General features: G+C 46.5%; 1 protein-coding gene across 8 annotated transcripts in view; it reads right to left on the bottom strand.

Annotated features, from left to right (window-relative positions):
• Positions 1-13,174, bottom strand: part of RPH3A (rabphilin 3A) — a 268,394-nt gene that overhangs the window by 54,705 nt on the left and 200,515 nt on the right. For all 8 annotated transcript variants that reach the window (XM_027575138.1, XM_027575139.1, XM_027575140.1 and 5 more), the window contains 2 exons: positions 12,454-12,542; positions 8,267-8,278 (listed from right to left, as the gene is read on the bottom strand). In XM_027575138.1, coding sequence (XP_027430939.1) covers positions 8,267-8,278; positions 12,454-12,542 — 101 coding nt within the window. The remainder of the gene's footprint in view (positions 1-8,266; positions 8,279-12,453; positions 12,543-13,174) is intronic.

Genomic DNA, 13,174 nt, shown 5'->3' with positions numbered 1-13,174 from the left:
AAATGAGACCACTTGCCCAAAGTCACATGGCTGGAAAGTGGCAGAGGTGGAATTCGGAGCTGGGCAGGCGGCTCACTTAACCTCCACAATATGGAGGAAACCCAAGCTCTGCCCACCCAGCCCCAGTGGGGGCAAGCAGATCAAAGGCTGCCGGGTGGAGAGGGGATACTGTAGTCTATGGCAAATTATCATCTCCGCTAATAAGATGGTTCACGCCCCATGGCACCGAGGTGCACCCCCTGAGGGGAGCACAAGGTTAAACACCACTAGAAATGCTTGTCCCTGCTAGGGAAGAAAATCAGTAAGTAGGAATCCTCTGGAGCCAGCACCCCACCAGCTGCCAGACTCCATTATTTCCACTGCTCTAATCACATCAGCAGGCATGAAATTGCCTTTTGACACTCAAAGTTGGAAATTAAAAGCCCTATCTTCCTCCCTCCCCCTGGCTTCTCTTCCATTCTCCCACCCTTAGTTGGTTCGTTCGGAAAAGCGGAGAGGGAAGAGTCCGAAAGCAAGAGAAACAGTTGCCTGGGCGCAGGCCTTACTCTGAGAAAGGAAAGGAAGGTGTGGCCTGGGGAAATTCCTCATGGAAACACACCTTGTCCTGCAGCAAGGGCCTCTGGGGATGAGCAACTGCAAAAAGCACTCGGACCACGCTGCTCAAACCCCCCAAGGACTTCTCACTGATTTAGAACAACGCCCAGAACTACATAGCGGTAGTGGGTGCATGACATTGTGAATATGATAACTGAATCGTACACTTTTAAATGGCTAATGTTATGTTACTGTGTGAATTCTACCTTCATAAAATAAAACCTGCTCTAAAAGATTTTGCCTATCTGCAAAATCCTACCCGCTCTATCCTTAACCTGCCTCTCCATCCTTATGGCCTTTTGCTTTCCCTTATCACAGTCAGCTGCACTGGCCTCTCTGCTCAGTCCTGAACACTGTCTTGCCCCAGGGCCTTTGCACCTGCTGTTCCCCCTACCAGGAAAACTTACTTCCACAGATCTTTCCAGGGCCGGCTCCTCATTATTCAGGTCTCGGCTCAAATAGCAGCTTCTTGGAGAGGTCTTCCTTGATCTCCCACAGCCCAGATTTACTTTTCTCATGGCACCCATCACTAACTGAAATTATCTTTGGAAAAATTTTTGTTGTTTACCTGGTTAGTGCATCTCTCCACCCATGCCACCGCCCCCCACCACAATGTTGTTCCAGGAGGGCAGAGGCCTTGTCTGAGTCTAGACCACTACCATGTCAGTTGTATTTAGAATAGTGTCTGAGAGTAAGCACAGAAAGATTTTGAATAAGACATGGTCCCTTGTGGCCCAAAGGGGTGTTAAATGTCTAATCAAAAGTGTGACCCAATTATGCTAAATGAAATAAGTCAATCAGAGAAAGACAAGTATCATATGATCTCACTGATACGAGGAATTTGAGAAACAAGACAGAGGATCATAGGGGAAGGGAGGGAAAAATGAAACAAGACGAAACCAGAGAGGGAGACAAACCAAAAGAGACTCTTAATCTCAGGAAACAAACTGAGGGTTGCTGGAGTGGGGGGGGGGGGGTGGGAGGGATGGGGTGGCTGGGTGATGGACACTGGGGAGGGTATGTGCTATGGTGAGCGCTGTGAATTGTGCAAGGCTGATGAATCACAGAGCTGTACCCCTGAAACAAATAATACATTATATGTTAATTAAAAAAAAAAAAAGTCGGTGAAATCCAGGAAAAAAAAGTGTGACCCATAGGGAGACCCAAGCAGTGGAACCTGGTCAGTCCACGGGACCAAGGACAGCTCCCTGGGGAAGTGACATCCATGCGAAGACCCCAACAAGGGTCTACTGTGATGCCGGCAAACCTTACATTTGAGACTGTTGGTTTGCATAGGCACCCTCTCCGACCCCAGGAAGGGCATTAGCAGTGGCTGAGTGATTGAAAAATTTGCAAAAGCAAGGTATTTTTGTTATTTTAAAGAGGGCCCCCTAACTTATATAAGCTTCGGGCCGCAGCAGAGTTAGGGCCCCTGCAGAGACCCCAAGAGGTAAGCTGAAATCTGTGATGGGATGGCAGAGGAAGAGACCAGGCCTGGCGGAGGGAATAAATGGTCTTTGCAAAGGCCTGGAGTTGAGAAAGCTGGCGGAATGCCCGAGGAGGTGAAGGTCCATGTGGCAGCCAGCCTGCAAGATGGTCCCCTAAGACCCATGCCTCCTGGTATTCACACTGACTCCCGGCTGGTCCTGTGTGTGATTGACGAAATACAGTGGAAGTGGTAGTGCGTGATTTCCAAGGCTGGGTCGTAAGAATCATGCAGCTTCTGCTTTGGTGTCTTGGGTCATTCGCCCCGAGGGAAGCCAGGTGCCATGTCATGAGGACAGGCAAACATCCCGGTGGAGAAGTCCACGTGCAGGGGATCGGGGGCCCTCCAGCGACAGCCAGAGCCAACTTGACTGCTATGCGATGCTCCAGCCCCCAGCAAGTCCTGGGATGCCTGCTGCCCAGTGGGCATGTGACTACAGCTGCGTGAGGAACCCAGTGCCAGAAGTACTTAGTCCAGCCACTCTCAAATGCCCACCAACAGAAACTGTGAGATGTGACAAGTGGTTTCTGCTGTCTTGAACCACTAGGTTGGAGGTGATTTGGTCTGCAGCATTAGATAACTGGAAACACTTGGCTGGAGGATAGAGACAGAGTGGCATAAAGACCCACCTACAGTGTCAGTATACAATTTCTGTTGCTGCATAATGAGTTGTTACAAACTTAGGGGCTTAAAACAACACACATGTATTATTTCACGGTTTCCGTGTCCGTCCAGGCCTAGCTAAGCTGGGTCCTCTGCTTGGCGTCTCACAAGGCTGCAATCAGGTGTTGGCTAGGCTGTGTTCTCAGGTGGAGGCTTGACTGGGGGAAAATCTGTTTCCAGGCAAATTCAGGTTGTTGGCAGAATTCATTTCCTTGCAGTTGCCTAAAGTGAGGGCTTGGCTTTTTGTTAGCTGTTGTCAAGAGGCCACCCCCAGGTCCTGGAGGCAATCTGCAATTCCTAACTAGGTGGGCTTCTCCAACTTCATCCTGTGGGCTGCTTGCTTCATCAAGTATTCCAGGTGAATCTAGCTCCTGTCAACTGAGAGTGTCTTCTATAACATAATGTAATCATGAGAGTGACATCAGGTCCCTTTGCTATATTCTATAGGCTAGAAACAGGTCCCACATCCCAGGTCCCCACACTCAAGGTGAGGGGATTACACAAAGTCATGAACACCAGGAAATGGAGACCACTGTCTGTCTGCCTTGCCTGAATGCTCCCCACAATGGAGACCTCACTCTCTTATAAGGAGCCTGTGATGTTCTGTTAAAAAGATCTTCCTTACGGTGTGCTAATATCCCTTAGTCTGCCATTTCTTCTCATTATTTTTAAAAGATACATTGGACTCTAGCATAATGAAGACCATTCATCCTTCCCAAAGAGCCTTAGTTACAACCTGATTCAGCCACCTCCCCAGGTCCCTCTGGCTTCCCATGGAAATGGCTGTCTCAACTGCCCCTCTTCTTCCCTCCTTTGTCCCTATTTTCTTCCTTCCTCCTCTTCTGATCCCTCTCCGCTTATTTCCTGCCTTTACAAAGCAGCTCAGTGACCAAAACAGAGCACAGGTTAGATGTTGGGCCATGTACCCAGTGGAGACCCCTTCGAGGCCATGTTCCTGCAGCTCACAATCCGCTCATGGACAGGGTCAGCCAGGGGCCAGACATGAAGCCAACACCTCTCACCCCAACACACAACTCATTGTGGTCCATGTGCATAGGAAACGGGTGCTGCTGGACATGCATGGCTCCAGAAACATAAGCAGGGATGGGGTTCCCTGACAGGGCGTGCCTGAGATAACTGCCTCCATCTGCAGACAAGCAGACGGTCTGCTGGGGGCTGCCAGCATCTCTCCAAACCCTTTCCCCATTCTCGGCTCCAAAACATGCAGTTGACAAACAGCTCCTCAGTGTTTGAAAATGTCACCGATTGGTCTCAGTGGGGACTCGCAAGCCTCCTGTGGATTTTCATGTTTTAATTCCAAAAGCAAACAGAGGGAAATGAGATGGTGTTTCAAACCAAAGCCTTTGCTCTCAAGGGGGAGGTTGGGTCTGTCTGGGTCTCCCCATGATATGCTGGGGAGCACTGTGAGCATGGGAGTCTCGAGAATGCTCCTATGACAAGACAGTGGCTCCCTTGCCTGGGCCTCTGGCATAGGATTGCAGCTGCACATCCTTAAGACCAGAGTCCAGTGTTGGGAACTTATCAAAGACCAAAGTTGGAGACCAAAGTACTGCTTCTTTGAACAAGTTACTCACAGCATTGTACCCAAGCCAGAAAACATCCAGAGGGCCACTGCAGGCCAACGTGAGCCCTCCTTGACCCTGACCAGGCAGAGTTCAAGATTGTAATCCTGGGTCTGCTATGTATAAGCAGGTGTATACTGGGGCTCTGCCCTACTCTGAATATCGGTTTCTGGATCTATTAAATGGGAATAATTTCATTTATTCTCAGGGACCGTGAGAGGCCACTCTGGACCCTCCAAAGCTGCATGAGGAGAGACCTGGCTCACTGGCTGGGACAGGTGAGAGGGAAGAGCCTAGCCTGTCTCCACTCTTATCCACATACTTAAGACAATGCTTCCTGGAGAAATATTGAAGGATTCCTGCCTCCTATTCCCCCCAAACTGTTCTTGGCAGTTCTCTAGAGGGATCTCAAGGGCTGCAGGGGAGTGGGGAAGAAAGGGACAGAGTAGGCAGTTAACCAGGCCTTCCATCCTCACTCAGCTGGGTTCTCAACACTAGCAAAGCAGGATCCCAGCTAAAAAAAAAAAAAAGAAAAAAAATTTTTAAAGAACTTAATATTTAATAAAAGCATGAAATATGGTTTATTGCATTGATGACCTCAATACTTCACCCTCCCAAGTATCCATGCTCTTTGCCATGTGAATTTGAACTTACTCTCACCAAAGAGTTAGTCTATTTCCCTACCCGTGAATCCTTCCCAGACTTACGACTTGCTCCAACCAATAAAATGCAGAGGAGTGATGTTGTGCCCTTCCTGAGGCTGAGCCTGCAAAAGTCTCGTGCATTTCTGCATCTTCACCTCTGCCACGAGCAGACAAGCCCAGGACAGCATGCTGGAGGATGAGAAGCATGTGGAGCAGAGCTAAGCCATTCCAGCCATGGCCGTCCTGGATCAGCCAACCCTTTGATGCATAAGCAAGCCCAGGCAAGACCAGCAGGGCCACCAGCCAAGCCCAGAACCCTGGGAATAAATAACTTTGGTTCTATGCTACTGAGTTTTAAGATGGTTTGTCACACAGCCAAAGCTAACCGATACACTATCCACTATGGCACCACACACAAAGGTGAAGCCTGTTAGAGTCTCCACATTTATTTTACGGGTTGGTATTACTTGAAATGACAAGTTGCATAAACTTCACTATCATATGTTGAATGCTTTCAGCCACTAAAGGTCTTTATCCAGCTCTCCTCTTATCTGTCTTATATATATTTAGCTTCTGAATTAAGTTTATTCGAAGAAAGAGTTTCACTGCTGACAAAAAGTTTAAAGATCACCGCAGCTGACCTGCTCATTTCCCAACTGACCGATGCTCTGAAGAGACCAGGGAATTGCTAAGTAACACGTGTGAGTCAGAGACTCAAGAAACTGGCATCCTGGCCATGCCTCATTGGCCACCTGAACATACCTGCTCAGGTGCATCTGGGGAGTGTCAGAAGGAGCCCTCCCACCACAGCCAGCAGCCACAGCCCCCAAGGCCGAATGAAATCCATCCTGACTCCTGATGGCAGCACCTCACAGGTGCTGCTCCCTAAAATACTGCAAAGGCCAGACTCCCGCCTCCTTTTGGCCTCCCACCTCGATTCTTCATTTCACACACACAAGAGTCACATAATAAATACCCGCCAGATGTCTCTATTAATAAATTATAATTCCCAAAAGGAGTGGGACGATGGAAGTGCTGTCGGGGCACGAAAGCTCTGAAGCATTAAATAGCAGCGGTGTGCAGAAAATTAATCCTTTTCCTTTCCTTTCTTCTTCTCCACCCCCCTTCCCCCCAGGATGCCGACAGAGGCAGGTGTCAGCGGGAAGTCTCTTTACGGCTCAGTGAATGAGGTTTTAATGAATCCGGGAGGAAAGGATGGGGAAGGAGAGGCTGCTACGCCACAAAATGGTTTAATATGCCCTGCTGGCACAAAGACCCTTTTGGATGAAATTTACCTCTACCAAACCAAAGGGGGTGCAGAAGGGATGCTGTGGCCCCCCCCCCACCCCCTTTAGAATGTGAAGGAAATCTCAGGGGGCCTGCTAATCTTTTAAGTCAGACTGAGTTCTACTCACTTCCTCTAAATTTCCACGCTACTCTCCTATTTGGATTTTGCACCTGCTGTTCCCCTAGCTGAAACTCCTCTGTCTCTTCCCCATCTTGCTCCTCCATCGCATGGTCTCAGTTTACACGTCACTTCTTCCAGGAACTCTCCCACCACGACCGCCAAGTCTGGGCTGGGCGCCTCTCCTTGTGCCCCACAGCCCACTGTGATTCTGCTACTACAGGGCCTTGCACATTCGTGTATTTGTTGCTGACTGGCTGTTCATTTGTTTGCAGACCCCACTAGACACATACTCATACCTGGCTATCCCTGTATCCCTGGGGCTTGGCACGGTGTTTTATACTTGGTAGGCACTTGGTATTTGTTAATGAAGGAAGAAAGGGGGGAGGGAAGGGTTGAAGGAGAGAAAGAGAATGAACATACACCCTTTCGACTTTCAGCCCTCGGGGAGCCTCCAAGAGCCCTGGCACCCTCTGGAGTCGTGAACTTCTCTCTTGGGATGTTCATATTTATGATCTGACAATGTCCCAGCCTCTTTCTCTGGATGTCTGAATAATATACTCACAATATTCACAAAACGCTGATCTGGTCTGGCCAGAGTGTTATCAGCCAACAAGAGAGATTGCAGAACATTCAAATAGTCTTTAGTGATCAGCTTGTCCCAAGCCCCCAGCTGACAGATATGGAGGGAGGGTCGGAGTCGGGGAAAGAATTTCCCCAAATCACCTGGTTAAGTGTTTATCAGCATTAAGAAAGCCTTTAAGGATTCTGGGCCTGATGTGGTCACTTGGGTCCAAAAAAGCTGAAATTATGCAAGTGCTATATGTATATACAAGTTCCATATGTAATATATATATATACACACACATATAATATATATTACAAGGTATATATAACATATATACACAACATATGTGTGTGTGTGTATGTGTATGTGTAAACACACAATGTATATATATACAAAGGTAAGTCAAGGTTGTAATTCACACATGCCTCTGACTTTGCTTGGTGCTTTGCAGTTTACAAAGCTTTCCTGTGCATCTCATTCGATCCCACCACCACTCGCAGAGGGAGGAAGGACAGGGTTATCAGATGTACCTTACAAAGGAGGGAGCCAGGACTCAAGGAGGTGAAGGGCGTGTCTCCAGGCCACGTTGAAACTGAGTACCACAGCAGGACTCAGTCCTGGGTTTTCCGATGGCAGGCCTAGTGTTCTGCTGCTGGCTTTGTGATAACTTCCCCATCTCAGGGAAGGGTAAAAACGGCTTTCCAGAGCTTCTCAATGTGCACACACAACCAAAGCTTGGTCTGCTTTGCAGCCTGACTGTTCATTTATTGGACCCAGCATTCAATCTGTCATGCATATTGAGGAAATGAATCTAATTTAAAACAGAAACATTGTAAGCAAAGATAGGACCTCTGCGTCAAAGGCACTTCACTGGGAAATGAGACTGACCTCCCATGAGGTGACAGGGACCATATGTGCGGCACGTAACTTTCCACAGGCTCTGTTCTGTTCCTCATCACCTTTTATTAATGACAGCAGTTATGTGAGCTAACACTGTCTTTATCTGAGAACATTGTTCCCAGGCAAATGTTGCAGAAGAGGGCACAGAGTGGTCCATAAATTTGCTGGAATCCCACAGATTACTAACAAGGATGAAACTGAGAGCTCTCCTAAGGAATGCACTCCATCTTTTTACCAAGATCATTTTTGGAAACTTCATAATTTTTTTTTCCTCAGGAAACTTGGGTTTGTTTGTTTTCTTTTTTAGATATGCAAAACTTGCTAGTTCCTTTTTTAACCAGCTCTCTTTAGGGGCAAAGCTAATTTGATCAGAAAAGAGATCAAATTCAGTTTGTAGCAAAATTAAAGTATCAAAATACTCACGGTTCTTTATCACTGAAGGAAGGCAAAGAAAGGAGAGAAAGAGAAAATAAAGTTAGGAAAGAAATCTCCTAACGCTGCCAACACTGGATGCAACAACCACAGCGTGTAAATTGCAATGACCTACTTCTGGTATGATTACCCCCCACCCCAGTCATTATCATCTCATTTTGGCACATCCGAAAAGGGCTGCTGCAAAGTAAGGTTGTAAAATCCTCAGCTTTGATTAAAATGACCAATCAGTTCAGCTTATTAATTAACTGAGCTGAACATTGATGTATGTGAACAATGGATTTTCGGTACCAAAGAGAAATCACCTACCTAATGGCAGCATGGCTAGCCTCATCCTGGGGGATGAGGAGCACACTGAGGGAGGGCCATGAGCCCCGAACAAGTCAGCGGATCATTCATTTGCAGTCCCCCATTTTGGTAAAGCAAGTTGTTCCAGAAAGGAGAACTGGATCTCCATGTACTAGGTGAGCAATCATAGCCATGTCATGGCCTCCCTATGTGCCTCAGTTTCCACCCCCAAGCTCTGGTACTCTCTGGCTTGCAGACTTGAAAGCCATGGAGAAATGTCAACTTTCAGGCACCAGGATTTCTCCCCACGTATTCCCAACACAGGGAGCACCCTCCCCAAGCAAGAAGCAAATTGCTTCCCGGCTTTCAAACGCAATCACAATGACAGTGTTTCAAACACCGTCATTAGATTCAAGGAGGCTGAGAGAGGAAGGTATTTGAAAATCACAAAAGCATCTGAAAATCACAAAAATAGTAAATGTCTCTGGCTAGCCAGCAGTTAATTAGGAGAAAAGCATTAGAGGCGTCTGCATGAGCTGCAGCAGATGAGCCAGCATGTGTGATGACTGTAATTCACCCATTAGCATTTATTTGAAAAATAATTTTAATATCTGACAGAAACGCAGGAGCAATCAAGGCAGCTGGATGTGCGCAGAATGCAAGATGTTTCGTAGAAGCCCGGCAGCACTTTAATGAAACAACGTCCAGACTGTTTGAATAATTCTAATTTAATTGTAGGGCAAATTGTTTGGCTTCATATTGACTAAAGTAAACTCTGATGGATGGTATTTTAATTAACTGACATTTCTTAAATAAAATAAATATTTTACCCCCAGCCACCCTTCAGGCAACTGTTTATCTTACAGAGACACAATTTTTGGCTGATGGAATACTCTCTGCAAAGTAAGTTTGGCTCCAAGAGGACACCACGGGAAGGGCTTGGCAGACTAGAAGTTTCCTTTTGACAAGGAAGCCAACAGAGTTCCCTGGGGTCTTCAAAACTGTAAAATTTGTAGAACTAGAGGTCTTAGAAGGAAGTGGACAGGGGCTTTTGCTTCAGAGAATATGAGTGGATTAAATATTCAGAAAGACCCTTCACCAGTATATAATTAGGTCCTAGATAAATTAGAGCAGACGCTCTTTTTAAAAAGATTTATGTATTTATTTGAGAGAGAGCGAGAGAGAGAGAGCGCATGAGCAGAAAGGGAAGAGGGAGAGGGAGAGAGATTCCCCAGCAGACTCCGCACTGAGCGCAGAGCCGGACACGGGGCTTGATCTCACGACCCTGAGATCACGACATGAGCTGAAACCAAGAGTTGGACGCCCAACTGACTACACCACTCTGGCGCCCCAGGGCAGACTCTTTTTTAATGCAGTTCTGGGATTGCTAGAAAGCAAGGGAATTCTCCAACTGCCTCCCCTGGCAAAACAAATAAACAAAATAGACTTTGTCAAAATAAAAATGTTTCCTCCTCAAAAGATTTTGTTATGAGAAAGAAAAGGCTCATCGTAGACCAAGAGAAAAATATGTGCAAAATGTGTTTCCAAAAAAAGGACATTTATCCATAACATATGAAAAAAACCCTGTAAAATTTAACAAGATGGTAAATGACCTGATTTTAAAAATGGACAAAAGATTTGAACACATTTCAACAAAGAGGTTAGAGGAATGGCGAATATTACATAAGATGTTCAGCATCATTAGTCAGTAGGGAAATGAGAGTGGAAGCCATAGAGAAATGCCACTGTGCACACACACTAGAAGGGTTAACACTGGAAAAACTGGTCATCTCCAGAGCTGGGGTGGAGTCAGAGAAGCTGGAACTCTCTCCCATGCCCGCCGGCGGGAACATAAAATGGCACAACCAACTTGGAAAATGGTCTGGCTGCTTAGTGAGAAGTCCCTATTATGCAAGTAGGGACAGTCTACTCCCAAATAATTACCCAAGAGAGAGGAAAGCATCTCTATAGGAGGTTTCATTTGTACCAGCCCCAAACTGGAAACAGCCCAGAGTCCCTCAGTAGACAGATAAATTAGTGGTATATCCACACAACGAAATGGAATTCAGTCATACCAATGAACAGACTATTGCTACGCAAAACAGTTTGGATGTTCTGGAACAATAGGGATGGCTCATGAAATAAATTGTGCTGAGAGAAAGAGAAGAGACATCTCTTCCCCAAAAAAGAGTTTGCGCTCTACAATGCCATTTGTAGGACATTCAGGAAAATGCAAACTAATGTCTAGTTACAGAAAGATGAGCAATTACCTAGAAATGGGTGGGGAGGAGATGGAAGAAGAGGCACAAGGAAGCTTCTGGGATGGACGGATTTGTTCACTGTCTTGGCTGTTGTGACAGCTTCACGAGTATATGTTTTTACAATGACCAAATCATACTTTGTGTGCTGTTGAAGGTGCGTATGTATACCTTTATAAAGGCAATCTTTTGAAAAAGAAAAAGAAGACCCAGCAGACGGGATCCAGGACAGTGAGCTGTGAGCAAGAAGCTGAGGCAAACACCAGCACTGCTGTTCTGGAGTCTGACCTTCAGCTCCTCAGGGGCGGAGACGTTCAATCTGAGACCCCGACATGGAGCCAGGACCCTCTGTGGGGGGTGAGGGGGGCTAACGTCATCCCAGGGGGAGTGGTACCCCTGACCCCAGGCAGGAGCAAGAGTGCCAATCCCTCTGAAGAAAAATATCCCTGAAGGAGAATCTCCAGGATTCTCACAGATTGAGTGCACAATAAAAATTTACCAAGTGTTCAAAGAAACAAGCCATTTTGAGTGAAAATCTCCAGGAATGATAAACAGCAGCCTTAGATTGTCAAGCAATGGTGTGCTGGTGAACTTTTCTTTTCTTTTTTTTTTTTTAAAGATTTTATTTACTTATTTATTAGAGAGCAAGAGAAAGAGAAACAGCACGAGAGGGGAGAGGGTCAGAGGGAGAAGCAGGCTCCCCGCTGAGCAGGGAGCCTGATGTGGGACTCGATCCCAGGACCCTGGGATCATGACCTGAGCCGAAGGCAGTCGTTTAACCAACTGAGCCACCCAGGCACCCCGTGCTGGTGAACTTTTCACAACTGACGATTTAACAGTGGGGAAAAAGCCCCACTGAATGCAAAACCAGGAAGAAATACACAGTAGTGTATCATTATATACACGGGTATGGTAGACGTACATAACATAACACAGAGAATAACAAAATGTCGTAAAATAATTAAGTGATTAATTTTGAGTCTTTACATCCTTTGTGTTGAGTATCATTTAACTGTAGAATTACAAACTCAATTTTTCAGAATGGTTGTGTTTAATTACTGGCTTGCAAAATGCCTGAAAATTTATCAGCTCTCATGAGCCAGGGTGGTACAGATCCAAGGCGTCACTGATTTGCGTATAATAATCACTGGATACAGAATGTGATGTCACCTTTATGTCCCATTTCCCAATTTTTAAATCATTAGGCCAAAAACAAACAGTAAGAAAATACTTCTGTGAGTCAGAGTCAGCTGGTGGCCTGCCATTTTGCGCCCTGTGACTTAGTCCAACTTCTTCATGTGATTGATAAGAAAACTGAGGCCCAGAAAGGGGCAAAGCTTCGCCTATGATCACACAGGAAATGAGCTTGGGTCTAGAAGCAGAACCAAGCCTGATTCTAAGGACCGGGTCCATGCTCTTACCGCCATCTCTAATATGGGGCATGCAGCTCAGAATTTCCTCTTGTTATTCCAACCTTGCAAAGCAGTAAAATCAGTGAAGTTTCTATAACAATACCCCTACCAGATCCATTTCTTCCCACCCCAGGGAAGGAAATTCTATTTGTTTCTTTGCAACTCCTTTCTCCCTCACTGACCCCACACAAGCCACACCCCAGAAGACACAGCCACTTACTTTGATTGAAGAGGTCGGTCACTGGGACACATCCAACGGCTAGAGCTGTTGCTGAATACGGTGTCCGTCATGGCAGAAGTTCGGTGCTCCTGGAAAATAGGAACCCAGAGAGGACATCACCCAGTTATCCAGCCGCTCTTTGTATTTCTCAAGTCCTTCCTCTATGCCAAGCACTCCGGGGGATGCAGAGAAGAAAGGGAACTTCACCCAGCTTCTCCACTTCCCAGATGGGGAAAACTGAGGACATCACACTTTCCCTAGTGGCAGAAATGGATCAGAGCAGAGAGCCTTCTTCCTTAAATGCACATTCTTCTCATTCACTAACCCAGATGACATGCCCAGCAGGGGGAGGGTCATCAGAGTTCTTAATTCCAATCCAGGGTCTTCCTACTGGGGGGTGTCATCAGACGCATTTGCCAGTCCACTTGGCTTGGTCAGCTTTGAGATCTGAAATCCTGGAATCAATCCTGGTTTTTTTTTTTTTTTTTTAAATACTTTAACACCCAAGCCATCAGAAAATCGTGGTGGCTTGATCTTCATAACAGACCCAGAATCTGCCCACTGCTCTCTGCCTGGCTGGCTACTATGATGATCCAAACCACTACTATCTGCACCCGGCTTACTACTGTAGCCTCTTCATTGGTAGCCCTGCTTCTACCCTTGGCCTTCTTCAGTCCATGCTCCACACAGGGGCCAGGAAGATGTTCACAAACATAAGTCA

The sequence above is a fragment of the Zalophus californianus genome, chromosome 14, assembly GCF_009762305.2.
Source record: "Zalophus californianus isolate mZalCal1 chromosome 14, mZalCal1.pri.v2, whole genome shotgun sequence".
Taxonomy (NCBI): Eukaryota; Metazoa; Chordata; class Mammalia; order Carnivora; family Otariidae; genus Zalophus; species Zalophus californianus.
This window is presented reverse-complemented; position numbering and strand designations above follow the sequence as displayed.